The 24669-nt window shown below is 42.2% G+C and overlaps 1 protein-coding gene across 3 annotated transcripts in view; it reads left to right on the forward strand.

Moving 5' to 3' along the window:
* Nucleotides 1-19883, forward strand: part of LOC126035492 (AN1-type zinc finger protein 5-like) — a 49387-nt gene extending 29504 nt beyond the window's left edge. For 2 of the 3 annotated variants that reach the window (XM_049794136.1, XM_049794137.1), the window contains exons 5-6: nucleotides 11576-11701; nucleotides 11978-14845. In XM_049794136.1, the coding sequence (XP_049650093.1) occupies nucleotides 11576-11701; nucleotides 11978-12126 (275 nt within the window). In that variant the 3' untranslated portion in view covers nucleotides 12127-14845. Of the gene's footprint in view, nucleotides 1-11575; nucleotides 11702-11977; nucleotides 14846-18917 lie in introns of those variants that run through there. The other variant, XR_007504948.1, reaches the window with a different exon arrangement.
* Nucleotides 19884-24669: the final 4786 nt, after the last annotated feature.

Genomic DNA, 24669 nt, shown 5'->3' on the forward strand with positions numbered 1-24669 from the left:
AAAAGGGATTGCTTGGTGTTGCTGTACTGAGGTATAAGCAATCTTGTCCAGTCACATCAGCCAGGGTCATCCAGATGTTTTCTTTGGTTTGCGGCGGTATCCATGACTATGTCCATCCGAGGACTGTGAGGAAGATGAACCATCTGTACATTCTTATGCCGTCTTGCTCCACAAATTCAGCCCAGAAATTGGTAGGTGCCAGCTTTATGTGGGCGTCCCCACGGAGGCAACAATGGCCTTGCCGTACACCAGCCCGATGCTCTTCAGAAAATCCCAGTATTTATACATTTGCAGAGGAACGGATTTCAGCACACGTGGCCAGCAGGTGCCAAAATCCACCTCATTTGCAACCTATGACGCATGCGCTCGCTGGCCAGGCGTGCTGCACGAGTCATAGCCATCCTGTCTATTGGTTCATGGGCTTTGTGATGCGGTTGCGATGCACAGAGAATCTTGACCTGTTACGTTAGCCAAGGTGATCTACACGTTAGTTTTTGGTTGAGGTGGTATTCATATTGCCACACCATCTAGGATGTTCCAGATGATGATGGTCGTACAAATCGAGCGGGAGTCCATTGTGGGCCTGTATCTGTGGAAACACAATCATAACCTTGTTCCCAGGTTATTAATGGAAATGGACCTTCCCATTGCCCTGTTTCTAGATTCTTAACTAAAACCATGACCTTACCCCTAATTTTGGCTTTAGCTAACTTTTCTTGTGGAGAGAGATTCCCTACTCCCCCTTTTTGTTTTTGAAGCTGCCGCTTCAACGTGCCATGTGCACACAGCTCTACTACTTGTGGAGAACCATTTTGATATACTACTTTGCTGTTCCAGTTGTTGTTTTCATACCATACTACTGCTGCTTTACCTGTTTTTCCCGAACCATCTGTGAAGACAGTGGGGCCTTTCACAGGTTCTGGCTGGCTTAAATTTTTCTGACCAAATGGTATTTCTCGAGCAAATTTCAGTAGCAGGTATGATGGTAGATGACACGAGATCTGCCCTTGAAAATCCACCATAGCCGCTTGCAGCTCATAATTGTTTGCCAGACACCATTCAAAATACCAATTTTGAACAGGTAAAAAATCATAGCTGGATCACGTCCTGTTAGTTCTACACATTGTTTTCTGGCTTTTATGATTACATCAGCAATAAGTTCAAACAAGCCAGGAGCAGTCTTTCGTGGCCGGAATGATAAAAACATCCATTCTAAAATATGTAATGGGTCATCCCACTCAGAATTCCACTGCAACAAAGCACCAAATGGCAGAGTTTTGTCAGTTAGTACAAAGAATTGTACCAATTGAGGCATATCTATTCGAGAAACAAATTTCTTGTATATACATTGTTCCACCATGTGAATTACATGTAACGCTTCCTTATTTAATATTCTGGGTTCTGTTGGATCATTGGAATTTTTTAATAATTCCAATAAATGTTGTAACTGCGAATTGGTCAGTCCAAGATAGGGCCTGATCCAGTTCAAGGATCCCATTAATTTCTGTACATCATTGAGTGTCTTAACCACAAGGTTGAGTTTCACAGGTTGGGGCACAACCTGCTTGCTTGTAATTGTCATTCCCAAATATTTCCAGGGTTCTATTTTTTGCACCTTTTCAGGGGCAATAAGTAATCCATATTGTTGTAACGAATTCCTGGCCAAATTTTTCGTGTCATTCAACTGCTCCTTGTTGTCTGATGCTAACAGAATGTCATCCATATAGTGATAACAATAACTAGTAGGGAATTTTTCCCTTACAGGTGACAGAGCTTGTGCTACAAACCATTGACAAATGGTTGGTGAATTTTTCATGCCCTGCAGCAGAACACTCCACTGATATCTTTTTGCTGGTTCTGCATGATTGATAGAAGGCACAGAAAATGCAAATTTTTCTTTGTTTTGGGAAGCTAATGGAATCATAAAAAAACAATCCTTAAGGTCCATGACAATGATTTCCCAATCTTGAGGGGTCATGGCAGGTGAAGGCATGCCTGGTTGCAGAGCCCCCATCGTGGCCATGACAGCATTGACTTGCCACAGGTCATGCAAAAATCACCATTTTCCTGATTTCTTTTTTATCACAACCACTGGAGTGTTCCATGGACTCTGAGACAGTTCAATGTGTCTGGCAGCTAGTTGTTCTGCTACCAATTCTTGCAGGGCCTTTAATTTTTCAATTGGTAGGGGCCACTGATCCACCCACACAGGGTTATTTGTTAACCAAGTTAAAACAAGCATGGGTTGTCTAACACCCTGCAGCACAGTGGCCCCCTGTTAAAAATCCGTGGTAATTCTCACCCCCCATTGCGACAAGCAATCCCTCCCCCATAAATTGAGGGGAGCTGCCATCACATATGGTTTAATGACTGCTTGTTGGCCCTCAGGATTGGTAATCGGAACTGCTGCGGCTGCCGTCCTTGCTCGCGCAGATCCTCCCAGCCCCACTACTCCCATACCAGCCTCCTCTGTTGGCCAGGTGGATGGCCACAGATAATCGGCAATAATAGTCACATCAGCTCCAGTGTCCAGGAGCCCTGCAAGCCTTACTGTAGTCAGCGATCATCAGTGATTCAACAGCGTGCACGTCATATGTGGTCAGGATGATGAAACAGTCTGAGACCAGCAGACTTGAGGGGGTCCCGTAGAGCCGAAGCCTCCATCGCATCGCAGTCGCTGTTCTGCTTTTGAAATAGAACTCGAAAAAAGAATAAGTTGAGCAATGTGAGTACCTTTTGGGATTGTTACTGGTGGGTAGGGGGTTGAAACCATCGCGCAAATTTGACCTGTAAAATCAGTATCAATAACTCCCACATGCACAATTAGTCCATTTAACGTGCTACTTGATCTTCCCAGTAGCACTGCACTCAGTCCTCGTCCTATAGGACCCCTTGCATCAAGAGGGACCTTAACGATGTCTTTTGTGACTATAGTTACTGTGTCGGCGGTGGATACATCCAACCCTGCTGAGCCAGCTGTTGCGGCTGACAATTGTTCGCAGAGGGGAGTTGGCCGGCTGTCGGGAGGGGATTTGTTGTCCTCGTGCGCCCTCTCGCGCTCTTTTTGTGGTTTCCCTGTAGTGGCTGGCCATTAACATGAAATTTGGAACGACAGTGTTTTGCAAAATGTTTTGATATTCTGCATTCGTTGCAATTAATCTCCGGTGGGTTGTTCACCGGGTGTTTACCTGGTGATGTTTTGTGTGGACAAGTTACCTTGATGTGCCCTTCTCTGCCACACCCAAAGCATTTCCCTGAATTTCTCATAGCATTGGCTAGGGTGGCCACGTGCACTGTCGAGAGGACAGCCGCCGTGTGTTCCACTGTCCCATCCTTAGAACATGCAGCCACCATGTCGGGAACAGAAGGATCTCCTGGTAAAGCCTGTATTACCTTTTGACAGTCCTCATTAGCATTATCTTTTGCTAACTGTTTGCACAGCATTTGTCTCAACACCTCATCTTCTACCTGTTTTTCCAGTGCGGCAGATATTTTTTCTACAAACTGTAAAAAGGGTTCTCTGGGGCTTTGGTGGATAGCGATGTATTTTTGCTTCGGAGCTGCCATTTCCATGGTTCGCTTTAATGCCATAAGCCCTAGATTTTGTGCTTGTTCGAGAACAATCGGAGGCCACGTAGCCTGCATCTGAGGGTTACTAAACGGCCCTTCACCAAGCAAAGCATCCTCTCCAAGGCCTTATCTCGGGTCACCCTGTGGCAGTCGTAAATTATTCTGTGCTGCTGTGCGTGCCATCTGCCTCCAAGTAGATTGAAACAGTTGCAATTGTACGGGCTGAAACAGCACTTGTGCGAGATGCATAATGTCATATGGACACAGCAGATCTGTGCTGAGTATTCAAATAAGTTGCATCACCTCAGGAGAATTTATTCCAAATTTTTGTACTTTTTTCTGCAAATTCTGCACTACTTTCCAGCCAATTGGATTGTGCTCATCATGCTGGTTTGTGCCTGCAGCAGCTTTGAAAACAGGAAATGTAGCAGGAGCCTCTGCTGTGTTATCTAGAGGCTTTAGAAATGCTGTTGTTAGAGAGCACGGGCTGAGGCGTTCTACTAGATCCCGGTTGCCAGCTTCGGCAGCATATCTCTTAACTCCCTCCCAAAATTGATCAGGGGATTGTGGGAATACAGTTATTGTGGGTGGGGGGAGAGTCCATGGCAGGGGTTCTTTCATTATGGTTTTATCTGCGAGATGCAGAGATTGCATAGCGTCAATTAGAGCTTCTTCTGTCTCACTTTCATTTCGGCTCTCACTTTCCTTTTGGCCCTCACTTTCCGGCTCGGTGTTATTCACTGGATTTGCCGGATTTTCCTCCTCTGGGGGGGCTGATGGAGTCACCCCTTCCACTGCTGCACCACTAGGTGAGGAGGGCCCCTCATCGCCCAGTAAAGTATTTAATGGCGGAGGAGGAGGAGGTGGATGAGGGTGTGATCTGATTTTTCCCGTGAGGGGTTTCCTGCCTGCTACTGCTGATGCTGCAGCATCGGCTTTAGTTGTTCCTTGGTCAGAATCTTTTTCCTTCCTAACATTTTCTGGTTTCTCATCTTTCTTTTGCTCATCATTCGCATGACATTCTGCTTTCCATTCCTTCAGGGTCTCGCGTAATAGACACCATACAATCGCCAACTTACAGAGCTCTTTCTGTCCTTTAGAGATCTCATCAAACATTTTCCATCCCACTGATTGCCATGCACCCACACTGAATGCAGTAACTGTTGTGGCTGTAAAGCCTTGCATCTCACACTATATCAAAATCCTTTTCAGGCTTTGTTCTGTGGTTGTAACCCCTTTTCTTTTTAATAGGGCTTTCCAGGTAGACAAAATCGTCTCCTTTTCTTTTGTTAATTGCTGCCCCATTCTAACAGTTTAGTCCCCGGTGGCTCACCTTTTTAGGTGTCAAAGTTCAGGTCCGGACCAAGCAGATTCCCACTGCTCTCAGCTTCACCGGGCTCCGTCTCCGCAGCTCTTCTCGACGCTAGTATACTCTTCCGCAGCTCTCGTCGCCGCCGGTATACTTCTTACTAATGCTGGATTTATCGCCTTTAAATGATCTGTTCGCCCAAACGCATCGGGGTCACCATTTGTCGTGGTAGAGACGGACATGACAAGTAATAGATCATGCAAAATGGCTACTTTATTGTTCTAACACACCTTTTTATCCCCTTCTTCAGAGTATGTGTTCATATATGATTGGTTTAGTTAGTAACTAACAGTTAATGATTGGTGAGTCGTCAGGATGGTTCTTCTTATCATTATCTTGTTTTTGCACCGCTCTTCTCGGGACTTTCCAGATTTTAAAGGATACACTACAAGCTGCTCAAGGTCACGCTGTTCTCGCATTGTCAGGCATTCTGCAGACCCGTTGCATCCCCCGACAGTGACCCACTGAGGACTGAATTTAAGAGAGGGAAAGGACCCTGTACTATAACATCCCGTGAAGTACACAGCTTTTCAGCCTCTTTAACTGCTCTAGTGAGGGAAAGGACCCCCTTTTCCCAATCTGAATATCGCTGCTCCATCTCTTTAAATGCAGTGGAAGAGAATAATAAAGGCCTGGCTGGTCCCTGTGGCCCCTTTTGAAACACGCCACAGTATGAGGCATGTTCAGCAAATCCCCATTCCACCCTTAAAGGATCTCATGGGTGCAATGGACCTAGTCTCTGATAAGCCTTAAGCTCATCTTTCAGGGTGTTAAGGGCTTCCGTATGTTGCAAAGTCCAATCCCATTTTCTGTTTTTTTGGAGCAAGTCATAGAGAGGGTGGGCAATCACTGACGTAATACTTGGGGTGGCAGAAGTTAATGGTGGGATATTACTGTTCAATCTTTTATAATCAATTGTTAGTCACCACCTTCCACCTGATTTATGGACTGGCCAAACAGGAGAATGTGTGCAACTGATGATCTGATGATCTCTCTTTTCTCCAGATCATTAAGTACTTCCAAAATGCCCCATTTGGCTGCGGCTGGAAGCGGGTATTGAGGGACATGGGTTACCTTAGAGTGCGGTAGTGCAGGAGCAACCTGCAAGGTTCTCACATGAATAGCCTCTGCCTCCCTGCCCCCGAAGCTCCACAACCTACCATTGGGTAGGTCCCATTGTCTGCCTGCCAGTACATCAAATCCCAGTATATTTCCCTCATAGGTGCTTAAACCCACCTCCACAGCTGTCATTCTTTCCCTCCCCCGTAGCCAAAGTTGGGTTCGAGCTATGGGGCATTTTTCTGTCGCCCCTGTTACTCCTCTAATGTTTATGGCCTTTCTTGATGGCCTGATTCCCAGCTCACTAGCTTGTAGATCATTTAAAACACTAATTTGGGTTCCTGTATCGATTAAGAATTCTAAACTTATCTGTTTTGGGCCCACAGGAATGTGTATATAAGGCTCTTTATCAGCAGACCATTGGCAGGTAATCACCATGCGGACTGGGCGGCCTGAACCCCAAACCGCAGCTTCTAGTTTTTTAGCCCATCCAGTTCCTCTCGCAGTGCCGCGAAAGAGCTCCGTTTCTCTTCCCGAGGGGGCGGGGTTGCTGGCGCTTCCCTTTGGTCTCTGGCTTTCCCCTCCAGCAATCCCAGTCCCGGATGCCGCCAGCGGACTGCCCGTGCAGCACGGCTCGGGCTGCCCCCAGTGCTGGGGCTTTCCGCCAGAGAGCGTCCCTTCCGGGATCATAGTTCCGACCCGAGTTCGAGACCTCTCGGGGTGGGGTTTACAACCGGCTGGGCGGACCTTCCTGCTGCCCTCCGTTAACTCCGACAGTCCCTTTTCCCGGATGGTAACAGATTCTCTTCTCTCCTTGGGGTCCACACCCCCAGCCCAGTAGGCTACTTGGGACGTTATCGACTGATGACCTGCCGGCCCAGCACTCAGAAACACTCCCAGTCCCCAGTAGCCTCTCGCTTCATCATCACTCAACAGTATCCGATCCTCCCCCGTTAGAGAAACTCTCCACAAATACTCAAGTTTCGGTTTTGCCCAACTTGCATGAAAACTTAGCTTGCAGCTCGCTGAGCTCAGGTCCTGACCAAGGGGCCGTGCAAACAGCACTCCGGGGGCTCCCACCGTGCAGACCCGTGTGCCCTTCTGTTTCAATAAGGGGCTGCACATCCCTTTCCTCCAATTCCACCTTCAGATAATCTATTTCCCCTTGCCTTTTAGCAGAATCACTGTTTCGGTTCTGTGCTTGAATCAAGCAGGCACACACACTACCTTTGCCGTCTCGACTACTTCCGTGGCATAGTTATACTCTCCACGACTGCTGCTGGGTCAGACCACTTCTCCTTCGCCCATTCCAGACCTGGGGGAGAAGGGCTGCAGCTGTGCCTCCGTAATAATTCCTCCATTAACACCATCTTGCCAACTACACCAATTTAAAATGTTACGGATGCACGACTAACCAAATCCAACAGGTGTTAAAACTCAGATCTATTCTTCAGCAAAAGTTAGTTAGAAGTCCGGTAACATTTTATAAAACCACAGGCTCAATGATGTAAAGAGAATTAATACTACATGGCCGACTTAAGAATCCCCAAGATTTAAAGTGATGGCTCAAAATGCACGTATCACTCACCTAAAAGCTGAGGGCTCTCTCCCTCGAGGAGTTACCTCGGGCGGTGCCCCGACCCGAGGGGGAGTCCCCAACTGCAGACCCGCTGCTCTGAGGAGGACTGCCCAACATGTCCTCTGGCGGGACCCCATTTATACCCCTGTCAAATCTGACCTGTGGTCATTTAATTCTATTGGCCAGGAGGGTCACCTCGGTGTACCTGGCGCATCTCAACTGGCCAGTTCAAATTTCAACCTGCAGCCTCCAGGGTTTCCTTCCCCTTCTCCCTTCCTGGAGAAGTTTTGTTTCCTGCTGGCAGGATGGGGGGTGGGGTGGGGAATTTACTGCCACACCTACCAGCTGTGTCAGGAAGTTATCTTCCACACACTCCAGGAACCTCCTAGACTGCTTACTCTCTGCCGTGTTGTATTGCCAGCAGACATCCGGAAAGTTGAAGTCCCCCACGAGAACAAGGGCACACGATTGAGAGACTACTGCCAGCCGCTTTGTAGAATGTTTCATCTGTCTCTTCAACTTGCTTGGGTGGTCTATAACAGACTCCCAGCACGATATCTTCCTTGTTGGCCTTCCCTCTCATCCTTACCCATAAGCACTCAACCTTATCATCACAATCATCGAGCTCTACAAGGGGGGAAGGATTCTATTCGGCAGCTCTTTTGGGAAATGGGCCTTTGCACTTAAGATTGTTATCACTGCTTTCTAGTTCCTATGTTGCTGGTTGTGACAGTGAACACTTGCCGGTTTATATGGAGGAGAAAGTACATTTGTAGTAGTTGGTAACATTTTCCCTTAGATGGATTTGGTTTTAATCTTTCTTTTGTGATACGGAGTGATCTACTGGACTATCTCTTTGCCTTGATGGTTCATTGAGCTCAGATTGGGTCACTGCTGCACTTGCACTGCTTCTTGTGAGGTTTTTCCTCCATTGGTCTGAGTGGTTCCTGCTATAGTACTTCCTATAACATGCAACTCAAATCCCAGGTTACAACAATTTAAAGGTATATCCATTACAATCTCCACCCTTGGTTCCTCTGTACCAGGCCATAGGGTTTAACATTGCAATGAATTCCTCCCCTTGCCCCTGCTCTGACTTGGATTTATCCATGACCACAGTCCCTTAGGGGTGTACCTGCTCCAAGTGGAGTCTTATCTATGAGCCACAGTCTCTTCAGGGGTATACCTGCTGTGGCATACACTTATCCACAGCCACAGTCGCTTTGAGGTGCACCTGTTCCAGTGTGGCCTTATCCATGGGCCACAGTCCCTTCAGGAGTGTACCTGCTGTGTCGTGAACTTATCCACAGCTACAGACGCTTCGAGGTGTACCTTCTCCAGTGTGGACTTATCCTTGGGCCACAATCCCTTCAGAGGTATACCTGCTGTGGCATGGACATATCCATGGCCACAGATGCTTCAGGGTGTCCTGCTCCCGCGTGGACTTGTCCACAGGTCACAGTCCCTTTGACTTGACTTCACACAGAGTTCCAGCCTGTCCAGTACAGCAGCACAGGAACAGCAGCAATTCCCTGGCCATCTGCCAGCCCATGTGTGTGGCCATTGCTGTTATCAAAATGTTTCCAGGCACAGTAAGTAATATGATAAGCGGTACAGCAAGCAACAAAAGCAAAAAGCAGCCACTAATGAGCACTAGACTCTAATATACAGTGAGGCAAGCAAGCCCCATGGTAAGCACAGGAGCCTGCTGATTAATAGCTAAACAGCAGTAACAGCTATAAACTTGATCTAGCACATTCTAATCAAATCTGCCATCATCTCAAACCCTTTGAGTCCCTCATTGGGCGCCAAAAAGGCCTGTTGTGTTTTAACCCTGGTAGGCAGCTAAGCAGCACACAGCTGCTTGCTCGCTCCCGCAGAGTGGGATGGGGGAGAGATTCGGAAGGGTCCCTTTTTCCATCTGCCGTGGCTTGCAACTAGCATTTCTTTTTAAACAGACTGGCAGTATAACAAATCTAAAAGGAGCTTGACTATGCTTCTTGGTTTAGGAGATGTTTAGTCAAATTCTTAATGCCATAGCTAATGCCTGTCAGCTAAAGTGTGTGGTATCCAACAGGCTTACACCGTGGTGTCAGTGTTTTTTAACCTGATTTTTTTGGTCACAGGCTCTCAACTAGTTTATCTGATACTGAACAGTACTTTCCTTAGCGTTTAAAGACAAGTTTAAAGGATTATATCTATTCATCTAGAAAATATTAATTGTCAAGACAAAGGAATTGTTTTCTTTAATTTAAAAAAAAAAAGCAGCTGTGGCAACTACTCTGAAAAGTATTAATAGCAGTAATGATTGTCATGCCATATCTTTGCTTTTTACCAATAGCATGCTTAAATATGGAAAAAGTATTATATATCCAAGACTGGATGTTATTGTTATCCTCAGACTTGGCAAAATAGTGTTGACACTGAACTCTTCACACTTTCTAGAAAAATCTATAGAATATGTCAAATAAAGATAGTAAAGAGTTTGAGTTGTTCCTTAGAACTGTTACAGTTATAATACTGTATAAGAAAATACTGTTTTCCTGTATAAAACTTTTTGGGTATGAGCACTGAAAGTTCCTTGTTACCTCTGAAAGTTTGTCACTTCTGAATCTTGTTTGCAGTCTGGAATATGAACTACTGACTGGAGGCTCTCTAACGTTTACAATGAATTGTGAAATGGGGTTTGGATTTGTGAGGCTTTGTGTTAGTAGTAATAGGCATATGAACATAATACAAATAAAAATTTAAAAGAGCAAGTATTAATAGTAAAGATAATAAAAAGTTAACTATAAGGGGTTCATGATGTCTGGAAAAATCCACTTCTTACAGAATGCAATGCTTACTGATCCAAAAGGATCTCAACTAATAAAATCCTATTTGTGTGCATAAAGTTGGTTACAAATTAGTCCTTTAAGCCTATGCTCTCAATCATTAATTATAGAGTGTATTTTATAGTTTGCTCATTATCTTTTAAAACAATGGATGTAAACATACAACTGAGTGTCTAGGAAAACTGAACAAGAACAGACTTCTCGGGTTGTATGTGTTAAAGTTTGTATACAAACACTCCTCCCTTGACTTTCTCTGCACTATTTTGAGTATAAAAAGGATTTTAAAAACAACTGATGAAAAATTTAATTTTTCAAAGAAACTTAACAGATCCACAGAAGTTCACAAAATGACCCATTTTTATCCTGCAGAGAAACTTGAGTAAAATGTGACAAATTTGACCAAAAGTGTTCATGACAAAGGCAATTGAAAAATAAGTAATTTTGACTCTACCTGCTTGATCATTAAGGTTGAATATAGTACTAGGATACAGATATCCAATGTAAATATGTACTTTTCTTTCTTCTTTAAATTACTGAAAAAAGTGTCTGAAACAAGGGCTCTTTTGAGCTGTGTGGTTTGTAGTAGTATGCTTGATATATCACAGAACCAGTGGTTTGAAGCTCAAGAATGTTAGCTGTTCTGGTTGACTCTGAGGTTTTAGATCATCTGACTTGGTGAGTATAGTGGCAGGAGTAACTTGGTACTATGACAAAAAAGCATTACTGTATGTCATTTGTTTCTAAAATATGTTTCTATAGACTCTTTTCCACAAGTATCCCCTCTGTTCAACAACTTTAACTGTGACAATATTGTTATTGTTTTGGATTAATTTAAACTAGATCATACAACTTTTAATGTTGTGTGTACATGGAACTTCTGGAGTGCTTTCTAAGCCTTTACACCTATACGGGTATATACAGGTGATAATGCTAGGTATCCTGTATCTTCTAGATGATGGAACAGTGGGGAAAACTTGATTGTTTTCTGTAGAGATAAAAGGGAACTTAAGTAGAATAGGTATTCTATTAGTACTTCAGACCATAAACTTCAGGGTCTTAGTAGAGGAGAATTAACTGTTAATAAATACAAGCATGCTACCGAGTAGTTAAGTGAAGTCAATAAAAGGAAAATTTAACCTTTATTTCTTTTGCTTGCTTTAACAGTTGTTACTCAACCAAGCCCATCAGTTTCTCAACCTAGTACTTCACAGAGTGAAGAGAAAGCTTCTGAACTACCTAAACCAAAGAAGAACAGATGTTTCATGTGCAGAAAGAAGGTTGGCCTTACAGGTATGAGAGCACTTTGTCAATATTGAACAGATCTATATGATTAGTTGTCTCTTACTAGATTAAATTTGTTGAAATATCTGTAGCCATTAAACTTGCTTGCTGTTTCAAAATCCATAATATTAGATCCCTTAATAAAGCTGATATTTGGAAATATTAATTTCACTTATTCTGTTCGTTAAAGGAGATGCACGTGCCCCCTTTGTACTGACTACGCCCTTAATTTATAGATTGCTTAAGTCTGAAGCTTCCTAGTGATGTTGCTTTTCCTTTGTACAGGATTTGATTGCCGATGTGGAAACTTATTTTGTGGACTTCACCGTTATTCTGACAAGCATAACTGCCCATATGATTACAAAGCAGAAGCTGCAGCAAAAATCAGGAAAGAGAATCCAGTTGTGGTGGCTGAAAAAATCCAGAGAATATAAACTAGCTTACTTGTGAAAAGACTGACTTTTATTTGTTTTATTTTAATATACCCTAGGAAAGCATTAAAGAGCAGGTGCATGGCCATTTTCCTTTGTTCTCCAAAGTTTTAATTTTAGCCTTGTCTGTCTTAATGATATTTCAGAATGTTTGGGTGTTTGTTACAGGCAGAATTGGATAGATACAGCCCTTGAAAATGTATATGCTCTCCTCAATTGGATGATCAGAACCTGCACAGGAATACACATGCACAGAGGACAGGCTCTAGTTCACATGTGCCAAACAGATGCATACTATCTGCATGTTTACAGCAGATCTGCCTTTTTTTGATGTTCAAGGTGTATAACGCTAACCAAAGACTATGTGCCTGTTTGGGAGAAGGATATGTCAGAAAGGTTGGCAGTCTACTTCTATCATTTAAAATCTTGTTCTACTTTTAGTTTCCACACTCCATTGTTTCCCAGCAGAATGTAAGCCACGTAGAGGGCTCTCCCTTCCAGTAAGATGAGTGGTGGTGCCATATTTAAAAAAAAGTCATTTAACAAATGCAATGGGAAAAATGGAAAGAATCAGATATGTATGAGAAGAAAACTATTTTGGAACAGATTACATTAACTTTAGAATAATGAAAATAGTTTCCCAAAGGAAATGTCCTGTTAGAAACTTAAGAACTGACCTGAAACAGTTGTCTGCTTTTCCTTGCATAGCTAAAAATGTTGTGTAGCACAATATTGTGCTAAGATTGACTTACAAAACAGAAGCTACATATGTGTGGGTTTTTTGAACATAACACAGCAGCTCTATCAAGTGACATATGCGTCTGTGTAAGTTGCAGAAGTATTTGAGCAGTTTATTATTCATGTACTTCTTAAATGCAGTGTGTTCTGGGTTCAAAAGAATATTAGGAGCTTTTTTTAAATTAAAAAAAAAAAAGTAACAATTGCACATGCAACAATTGTTGGGTATGGAAAACCATACCCAACATGACTCCTGTAGACTTAAGAGGGAGCTGGAACCACTCTTGGAGGGCTGCTTTATCATTTTTTAATTGTACTTTGGTGTAGAACTGTAGTGTTCTTGGGTGTATTGCATGGGCTCCATTATCTACAGCTTTGTATAATAACTAGAAAGGGCAGTATAGTTCACTGATGCTTGTCTGGTAATATCACTTCTATGTTACAATGGAAGGGTTTTTTGTGATGTATGAAACTTGTGGGTATTTTTATATAATTAAGTCTAGTGTAGACTAGTGTTGTAGTAATGCCTCTTCTCATCTGTAAATAGTTGTGTATGTACACAAGATGCTACTTCTGACTTTTATTGCAGTGTTCAGTCTTAGTTTTTTAGTTCACTATTAAAAGCATCAAGCTTTGCTTTAACTTTGTTCTTTCAATTTAGTTATCAGATATGCAAACATGTACAGATAGTTCATACTTAGGTATTGCACATAATTGCACTATCAGGCATCTGTGCTCTATTGTATTATGTAAATAATAAAAATCATGTACAGAAGGAAATACTTTTTGTAATAGTTCATTGGTTTTAGTTATTGCTGTAACTTGAAAGTGGCCCTGTGGAGGTTGGGGTACAAAGTTAATACTAGGGTTGTATAGATGTGTTTTTGCTTAAACATGTCTGTCTAATCTCCTTATTTCTTATTTTGACATACTGACTTGTTGAAGATGGCTTGTTGAGGTCAGAGAAGCATGAACAGCTGGAATACAGGTAACTACTTGATGACCAAAGATGTTGGCAAACAACAATGTGCTTAAAGGGAATGAAGGAAATATTAGCAGTGAACTTTAAATGTTTGTGGTTGGGGTTTTTTTGTGGGTTTTGGTTTGTTGGGGGTTTTTTCCCCTTTTGGCTACAAAAGTTATTTCTAGTGGATCTGTTTTAATACAGCCAGTATACTGACTACATTGTTTTGTTCAAATCTTCGCCAGCAGGCCTGGGCAGAGTTGTCAGGGTCTGTATCCAAATATGGATGGCACATATGCCAGACTTACCCTTCCCAAGGAGAAACAAAAGTACAGAGCACATAGCACATGTTGACTTGGAACAAGCTATCTTCACTGCTGAATAATACATAAAAAATGTTTATATCAGAAATGTATAATGTGCATCTCATCAGTCAGCTAGTACTAACACTCAAGGGATACGTTATTACTGCTGCCACTATATATACTTCTGATAAGGGAACAAAGGCATGTTCTTAGGCCTTCATGTGCCAGGATGAATTTTATTTTTTTAATCGTGGAACTGTTTTAAAGCATCAAAACTATCATTTTTCTACCTTTTTGTATTAAAGTAAAATCAACTCAACTGCATCATAAAAAGCTTGTTTGGTTTGGGGTTGGGGGGGGGGGGGTTGTTGTTTTGTGAATGCACCTTGGAATTGGATATTTGAGGAGAATGTGTCCAGATTTGTGATACTGTCAGGGTGAGAGTATTTTAGGAAGGATAACCATGCTGATACTAGTACTTGGTGATTCTGATGATCTCTCTTGCATTCATTTGCTTTTTTAATCTGGACAAAGGCTTGTTTAAATAATTTATCTCAGTAGATCTGAGGAGGAAAGTATGGAATGAAAAACCCCTCATTGTTCTATAAAATCATGAACTGTATCATGTAAATTGTCCACAGGTGGGATATGAGCCTGTATTCAAAACTAAGCTTTATTCTGTTAATAATTTATATAGGGTCTATAATCATTCAGGAGCACTATTTCCATCGAGGCTCATTAAACATTCAAAGAGGGGGAAGGCTGTTTAGTAAGAGTGGGTACTGACAAAGTGTGATAAATAGATAATAGATAAATAGAAAAATTTTGGTGCAAACAGTGTGGTACATATCCCTTGGCAAAAAGAATATGAATATAGATGCAGAACACTTTGGATTTTGGTCATTTGGTCTTTTAAATTTAAAGTGACAAATGCTTACAAACAATATACCCATCTTCCAAGAAGGCAATGTGATTGCTTAACATGATACTAGTCCTTATTTAACATTTGGCTGTTAAACTGATATGTGTTTAACTTGTACATAAATATGCTGTTATAGGAAGATACACCTTGCCCCTGACAAGTTTACCAAATGATGGCGACTTCTTAGTTAGGGCATAAGAAAGAACATATAAACAAATGAGTAAACAGAAGTAGCTAGGTGACTAAGAATTACTTAACTCTTATCTCTTAAATGTCTAGCTAGGATTATGGCCCCACAATAGTGGGTTCCATCAGATTCTGTGCAAACCTGAAATTTGGAGAACAACAAGCTTCCTGTGGTGTTTTCAACCAGTTGCTCTAAGGTTGATGAACTGTCAGATGATGGGGTTGGTTGTGGTGTATAAGGACGTAATGAAGTTGAGAAGTTCTGACTACATCCTGAGACCTTGCTGGTATTTGACCCTTTGAAAATGTGTTTTTGATAATCATATATTTAAACCTAAATATTACAGCTTCACAGGCATTCTATTTCAGCTATATTATTTTTTTTATTCTAAATTATTCAGAAGCAGGTTTGGCACTTCAGACTGATATATGAAGCATATTTTACTCTGTGTCTATAGGATAATAGATGAGCTTTCTTCCAGTTCAGGTATCTCCCACCAACTGAGAATGGAAGATGTAATGTTAAACCATGTAACTGATTTAAAACTTTACTTTGTTTATGCAACTGCATGACACACAGAATTGCATGATAAAACATATATAAATTGTTATGCTCTTTTACATGCATTTCTTAAGATAAAAATCAAATTAAGATATTTAGTAATTTTAGCTTCTACATGTTGATATTGACTATTTCTATTTTTTATTTAACAGTGTATTTGACCACATACAATTCTTAACATGACTCAGAGTTAACAAGTTGATTGTCATTGATCATCCCCTTGATTATATAAATAATTGGCTCACTTAACAAATGCCATGAGGCTTTCTGTGTGTGGTATATTTAATGTACTTTTATTCATAAATCAGGCAAAAGAATTAGGATAGAGTTTCAATATAAAGTATGTGATGGCAAATACATGGCAAACTTATGGTTGTAAAGTTTTATCTTCAGTTTCATTATTTCCTTTTGCATTAAGATAATGTAACTTTTTTTATATGCTTTACTGTACAGGAAATGCTAAGGAACAGATTTAAATTTCAGGTATTATCTTTAGATTTTCTTATTTGAATTCAGACCTAAAAGCTATATCTGCTTTTTGTTTTTCTTCTTTCCATAATGGAAAAAACCCCAACAAAGTAGATGGAAAATTTTCCATGGCATGCTGTTAATTCTTACAGCCAGAGAAATGGCAGGTGAGGGATCTTGCATTGCTGAAGAAGGCCCTGTAAGGATATTGAGAAGGTGGAAGTCTGCTCCATGAATTAATAACTATTACTTAGGATAAGTATTTCAGCAAGGTGTCTCTCTCTTCCTCCCCATAGATGCCTTAATAAAAGGGTTACTTTTGATGTGGTTACAGATATGAAGTGCCTTTTCCAATGTGTTTCACATATGGAACAGGATCTCCCCATACAGTATAAACATCTTCAGAGAAGTTACCAATTTACAGTAGTACCTCTACATGAAATGCAAAAAGTAGAACTGTGTAGGGTAGAGCTTTCTCCCTTAAAGCACCATGAAGTTGGTCTAGTGTTTGGGTTTTTTTGTTTAGTCCTTTAGGAAAAAAGGACTGTGGTGGGTTAACCTTGGTTGGTTGCCAGGTGCCCACCAAGCTGCTCTCTCACTCTCCCTCCTCAGCAAGACAGGGGTAGAAAAAATGACGAAAAAGCTTGTGGGTTGAGATAAGGACAGGGAGATCACTCACCAATAACCATGGGCAAGATGGACTGGGGGAAGATTAATTAAATTTATTGCCAATTAAAAAGAGAGGATAGTGAGAAACAAACCCAAAACTAAAACCACCTTCCCCCCACCCCTTCTTCCCAGGCTCAACTTCACTCCCAACTCTTCTGCCTCTTCCCCCCTGCTCAGCAGCACTGGGGGGATGGGGAATGGGGGCTTCTGGTCAGTTCATAAAGCATTGTCTCTGCTGCTCCTTCCTCCTCACACTCTTCCCCTGCCCCAGTATGGGGTTCCTCCCATGGGACACAGTCCTTCACAAAATTCTCCAACATGGGTCCTTTCCATGGGCTACAGTTCCTGCTCGGAGCCTGCTCCTGTATGGAGCCCTCCATGGGCGGCAGGGTGGATATCTGCTCCACTGTGGACCTCCATGGGCTGTGGGGGGACAACCTGTGTCACCATGGTCTTTTCCATGGGCTGCATGGGAATCTGCTCTGGCACCTGGAGCACCTCCTCCCCCTCCTTCTTCACTGACCTTGGTGTCTGCATAGTTGCTTCTCTCACACTTTTCTCACTCTTCTCCCTCACAGCTGCTGCATCATGTTTTTTACCCTTTCTTAAATATGTTATCACAGAGGTGCTACCACTATCGCTGCTTGGCTCAGCTTTGGCCTGTGGTGGGTCTGTTTTGGAGCTGGCTGGCACTGGCTCTGTTGAGCATGGGGGCAACCTCTGGCATCTTCTCACAGAAGCCACCCCTGCAGCCCCCCCCCACTACCAAAACCTTGCCATGTAAACTCAATATATTCTACCCTTCACCTATGTGAATCACATATTTAAGAATTATCATTAAAATATACATTCATGACACAATCTTCATGGACATCAACAAAACTTGCTGGATACAGTTTGGAGAAAAGGAGGCTGAGGGGCACATTGCTCTCTACAGATTCCTGAGGAGGGGAAGTGGAGAGGGAGGTGCTGATCTCTTCTCCTTGGTATCTAGTGACAGGACGAGTGGGAATGGTTTAAAGCTGCATCAGAGGAGGTTCAGACTTGACGTTAGGAAACATTTCTTTACTGAGAGGGTGGTCAAACACTGGAACAGGCTTCCTAGAGAGGCGCTTGATGCCCTACGCCTGTCAGTGTTTAAGAGGCATTTGGTCAATGCCCTTAATACTATGCTTTAAGTTTTGGTCAGCCCTGAAGTGGTCAGTCAGTTGGACTAGATGTCTGTTGTAGGTCCCTTCCAACTGAACTATTCTATTCTAAAAAAAATTCCCCATACCAAAGTCAAAATAGCATCACAACACTGAGCAATATCAACAGTTTACACACACTCCACCCCTTGTCACTTTACAACATTACAGCAACAAAAATTCCCTGCAATAATTCTGCTTTCTGGCAATATCTGGTCCAGGTTTTGCCTGTTACCTCTTCCAATTACTGTCCTTATCTCAAATTCTTTAAGAGCCCCGTGTCAGGTGCCAATTTGACAGTCATGCACTTGTTTTCCAAAGCAACCACTATGCTTACTGAGGCCCTGCTTCCCAGGAAGTGGCTCAATATTGCCGGCTGATGGGGAGGTAGAGAATAAATCCCCTTTTTACTTTGCTTCCATGCACAGCCTTTGCTTTTCTCATTAAGCTGCCATTATCTCAACCCATGAGCTTGTCCATCTTATTTTCTCCCCCTGTGTGGTGGTGCATTTCTTCCCCTTCTCTGGGCTAATCTAAGAACTCGGGAAGTCTTGCTAGGCCTTAGCATAAGTGTAATGAGTTGGGCAGTTAAGTGTCCCTTGACTGTACCAGGAACTCTTACATGTCTAAGACAGGGAGTCATGCTGACTGCCTCAAGGACTCCTGCTGCCCAGTGGAGGTGGGGGACAGGAGTAGAGATAACTAGTTCTCTCATAACAACCTTGAGACATCCCAGTCCTCCCTGACAACCTTGGAGCATCCTGTATCTGAATCTTGACTTGTTCCCTGACAGCCTTGGAGCCTTCCTTATCTGTATCGTAACTCATGCATAACAGTACCAGCACAACTGGAATCCCAGTAATTTGCTGATGACTAAAGCCAATCATCTCCCAAACCTATAAACAGCAGTAGTATGTGAGACCCTTTGAGCTCTCCTGGACCACAGCGGGCTGTGACCAGCATCTCCCTCTGCAAGCTCTGAGGCGTCCCACTCAAACTTTTCTGTTTGTGAAGATCAGAGGTCTATCGCCAAAAGCCGACAAGAGTTGGGCTGATACTCTCTGCTCCTTGAGGCTCGACCCTTCGCCTGTCGAGAAAGATGCCGAAGCATTTGACATGAATATTTTCACTGAACTCAAGGGAAATTTTTAACAGGTACACCTCTTACTTGCTCATATGTATATCTCTCAGTGCCTTTATGCATGTGTTTGTGTACTAACCTGAATATTCTATAGCAAGTATATTACAGGTTATTGCTTTTCAAATCTATACTTAAATTACTGTCGTGAACTTTATTCAACTGTGAATGAATCTCAGGCTGTTATAATCCCTTAGATATAAACTGTTGACCAAGTCTGGGACTAGGAGTTGATCCAGCTGCACCTAGACTCCAATGGTAGTTTAGAAATCAAGGGGGTCTTCTCTGAACCTTGTGACTCAACAGGAGGGTCTTCCTTACCCTTTTTACATTCCCGATCTCTGTACAAATCACGAGAAATCAATTCTAACTCGATTTTTCTTTGTATATTTCTCTTTTTCAACCTACTGTGGTTTTGGTCTCTGTATACCTAATTTTAGTCTGATTCTAACTTAATTTTCCTGTGTACGTTTCATCCATGTACTAAGTAATAGAGTGAACCTTGCCACTGAATTCTGTGAAGTTGCACTTTTATATAAATTCCTATTAAATCATTTTTCTTTTACTAATACCATTGGAAGTGATTCTTTAAGCGGTCCAAACCACTCCATTTCGTGACACCCAGTCATGTTAGGAGGGAGAGCGAGAGAGGGACTGGGTGGGGGGTCTGGCAGTCAGCCAAGGTCAACCTACTACAGTCCTTTAAAATCAATTTTTAGTAGTGCTTGTCTGACTGAATTCTATCATATTTGTGCAGGGGATTGCTGAAATAAATTTGTTGTCAAAGTAGTTAGGTCTCATTTCAAGTTGAATGCCACATCAAAACTGAAATGCCTGTTTTTCTTCTCTCCCAAGAAGTAGGATATTTTAATTCCTATGAGAAAACAGAAGCATTTCCAGTGTTTACTGGTGTGATTAGATCACCAGTGATGCAAATTAATCTCTACAGGAAGATTCCCAAACCTACCGATGAGGTTTTACTGAAATGGGCTGCACAGGTTTGTCTGGTATGAGGCTGTATGCCAACCTTTCAGTGTAGTGTCAACATTTTCATCTTTTTAGCTACACATTTTCATTTTTAATGCCACATAATATGGGTAACACAATGTGTCTTACGTTTGACTGCTCATGCTGGACTTAATGTTTATGACTGTTTACTGTCATGGTCGAGACGGACAAACGACAAGTACGCATTCTTATAGTACAAGCAAAGAAAGTTTTTTTATTACTACAAGCCAGCAAATTTATAGCCATTATACTTCTTACCTTGTACATATGTCTGTCCCTTATTGGTCAAAAAATTGTCGGAAGTTGTTTTTCTCACCCCTCGTTGGGTGACTTTTTCAGGTTCCTTATCACAACTGCAAACAGTCAACACATTCCTTAAACTTAGTTTCCCAGGCATGCTTCTCGTTCTTTCTTGTTTTCTCACAGTAACACTGTAATCTTGTCAAGGTCAATATCCTCCCCAGGCCCCTCCGTCCAGCCAAGGTCCTCCACAGTTTACTGGGGCAAGTGATCTGTTGGAGCGGCGGAGGAATGCACATAAGTCGACCCAATATGAGTGATAGAAGTGATTCAACTTTATTTGCACGGATAGCTCATATTTATACAGTTTGCAATAATTATGCCTACTAGTCCTAATATGATTGGTACATTGCTAATGTTTATTCATTACTAAAACACACCCACTTGTGGTTGGCAGCTACGCGTGTTCAGTAACTTTCTCATGAGAACTTCTTCAAAAGTTACTTGTGAAGTTATGCCAAGGTCACACCGTTCCTGTCTTTCTCCTGATAACAGCGAGACCAGCTGTTGTTTTTCTCCCAATATCAGTAAAGCCAGCTATTTTCGGCCAAGGCCTAGTCTTGCTGCTCAAACTGACGTTCTTTCACACAGAACTCTGCTCGCACAACTTTTCCACAGGCCCATGTCCTTTTTCAGCAAGCCACTTCCCAACAATTCCCCCTTTTTCTTTTTGTGCGAGTAGAGCTTGGTGTGTCAGCTTTGAGACTCCTCTCATCATGTACCCATACACAATTCTAACTATTACACAGATTAATTTCAATATACCCAGCCATCGTAAGGCTTCCTTAATCAATGACATTAGCCATGGTGTTATCCCACCGAATATTGACTGTAACACCCCATCAAACCAACTAGTTTCTTGCTGGATCTTTGTGTATGTTTCTCCAGCCAATCTATTTGTTTGTGTATAGACTGAGGTAAAATTTTAACACCTGCTGTATTGCCCTTTGCAAAGATCTGTGAACACAATTAATTAAGCACAGTAAAAACAACATTATACCTAATAAAATACATAAGCACACAAAAAGAGGTTTGATTAATAGCTTTATCTAGTGACACCCAAACATTCTTACTGTCCCATGGCGTTAACCAATGTGGATCAATCACCAGTGTCACTGTCATGCTGCTTACTACAGTCAGTGTGTTCCATATCAATCTCAGCATAAGGTTTCAAATTTATGGGTAAATCAGGAACGTATCTGCCAGACATGGATGATGTGATTTTTTTGTCCAATTGCTGTCAAGGCTTGCCGTCCCGGTGCACTTAGTTGTCTTGTAGAAGTTAAGCTATCGCTGCCCCTCAATAAATCCAGCAGCGGCTGTAAGTCTGTATTTGTAATACCACAACAAGGTCGAATCCACTGTAGGTCTCCGTTTAAATCTTTCTCCCTCTTTTTGTTTTTGAGCAATCCAGGCTTGCTTAATCCAATGTCTTTGCCTTTCTTCTGCAGCAGCTATTACAAGCGACTCCGCATCTATCACGGGTGCGGTTGGTTTCCCCGTCTCTTTTCCGCATTTCCTTTAACAATTCTAACATTGTCTCTTTTTGTTCTATTATTAGAGTAGCCAAGTCCTTGTTTGCATTATTCGAATCAGGGTATATGCTAGGTATAATTTGTTCATGTTGAACGGTGGTATCTGAGGGCTGGTTTTTCGTAGGCAGATTTTTACTCACTCCCTGATTCTGTAGGGTTTCCTTTAATCGTATGGTTAGGGAGGCTTAGGAACTGTCAGATGTCTGATTAATATCGGCAGTCCCAGGGAGTGGAGCAGAAGTCAAGGGCACAAGAGTAGGCGAACAAGCTCCAAAAAGTCTCTCTCGCTGCATTATGTTTTTCTCCCCGCTTTTCCCTTTCGCTTGCGGTTGGAGAGAGAGAGCAGCAAAAGCAGACACAGACGCTTTACGATCTGCTTTCATTTTTTGCAGAGTTGTCTTAATCAATTTCCATAAAGTTGCAAGATCTTTAACTTCTTTAGACCTTTCACTGATTTCATCCCATAGGGAGGTTCCGATAGCATTCCAGGTACTAAGCTCAGAAGCTGTACCCACACTAATTGAAAGGTTTCTGTCCTTGCTTCATTAGTTTTTTAGCTGATTTATCATCGTCAGTTACCATATCCCATAATACGTCTCCTAATCTACGCCATTCACTCTCCTCAAATAATAAATCCGGATTCTTAAAGCATCCCTTAACACAACCTAAAGCAACTAATCCCAAAACTTGCTTAATGCAATTTACCCCCCGCTTTTCTAAAAAGCACTGTAATAATTTTAGGGCTACCTCTTGATCCATTGCCGGCCGGCTTCTTGATACTCCTGGGTGCTACCTTGATTAAGGCACCTCGGTTAAAAAGTCTTTGCAGCCTTTTTCCAGTAGCCCTCACTGACGGCGAACCCCTTTTGGACGGTCCAGGCACGAGAGTTAACACACCAACCAAGACGATCAGCGTTCGGTTAATCTTTTGCCCCCCGGTCGCTGCTACCGGTGCTTCTCAGTGTCCGTCGCTCCAATTCCCCTTTCTTCGGTCCCTGTTCGGGCGCCATTTGTTGGAGCGGCGGAGGAATGCACATAAGTCGACCCAATATGAGTGATAGAAGTGATTCAACTTTATTTGCACGGATAGCTCATATTTATACAGTTTGCGATAATTATGCCTACTAGTCCTAATATGATTGGTACATTGCTAATGTTTATTCATTACTAAAACACACCCACTTGTGGTTGGCAGCTACGCGTGTTCAGTAACTTTCTCATGAGAACTTCTTCAAAAGTTACTTGTGAAGTTATGCCAAGGTCACACCGTTCCTGTCTTTCTCCTGATAACAGCGAGACCAGCTGTTGTTTTTCTCCCAATATCAGTAAAGCCAGCTATTTTCGGCCAAGGCCTAGTCTTGCTGCTCAAACTGACGTTCTTTCACACAGAACTCTGCTCGCACAACTTTTCCACAGGCCCATGTCCTTTTTCAGCAAGCCACTTCCCAACAGTGATCATATTGGAGAATTTAAAATCTAAGATCAAGGGACACTCATTTCTCTATTTGGAAAGTTGACCCAAAGCAGACCATCCAGACTGAGCACTTCCAAATTCTAAGCATAGGTACCTATAGTGTGACTTAGCAGTTCAGTACAATGTAATGATCCAAACTTGATCAGGTTTTAGCTCTATCTTTGGATCCTGTTTAAGCTGAAATTTGCCCTCTTAAGATACCTTTATTAATACTATAGGATCCTTGCTCCAAAGTCTACATTCTTGTTGCTTGATGGTACAAAGTACTACAAATGGACTCAGTTTTTGATGTGTAATTGTGTGTTATGTGCTGATATGATATGCCATAAATTTGGGAAAGTCATTACTGGTAGCCAAAGAAGAAACAGGTTTTATGTTTATTTGCTGTGTCTGATTGAAGAAAATACTGAGACCATTTCTGTTTTATGTTGAGAGCAAATGTATCAAAGGGGCACATCAGCATGAGGAAACAGAACTGAGGACCAGATTTCTGCCTCTCAAAGAATTGAATGCAGTGGAAGAAGCAAGTGTTGGCATGTGGGATATAAAACAGGAGAACATCATCAGCCTGTAATTTAAATGAAATGAAAATAGAGGTGTAAAACTGATAAGATGGCACTATTGAAATAAAAGCAAGAATCAACACCTATGATAGCAACCCAAAACACTGTGCTTTGAGTGCTTATTTGTGTAGATACAGATCTGTATTAGTTCAAAAAAAAGTGTTGATTATTAAAATGACTGGAGTCACAGCTTCTTGAAGAAGCCGTCTCACTGTTGCCTTTTGTCCTATGTAATAAGATGTAGATGACAAAGAATTTTTTTAACGCCTGTCATGGTTTAAGCCCAGCCGGTAACAAAGCACCACAAAGCCGCTCACTCACTCCTCCCCCCCGTGGCCACGGTGGGATGAGGAGAAAATATAAAGAAAAGCTCATGGGTCGACACAAGGACACACAAGGACAGGGAGGGATCACTGACCACTTATGGTCACGGGCAAAAGACAGGCTCAACTTGGGGAAGAAAACAAAATCAATTTAATTTAGTACAAATCAAAACAAAACAAGGATATTAGGAAGTAAACCCAAAC

Source organism: Accipiter gentilis, chromosome W (genome assembly GCF_929443795.1).
Source record: "Accipiter gentilis chromosome W, bAccGen1.1, whole genome shotgun sequence".
NCBI classification, from domain to species: domain Eukaryota; kingdom Metazoa; phylum Chordata; class Aves; order Accipitriformes; family Accipitridae; genus Astur; species Astur gentilis.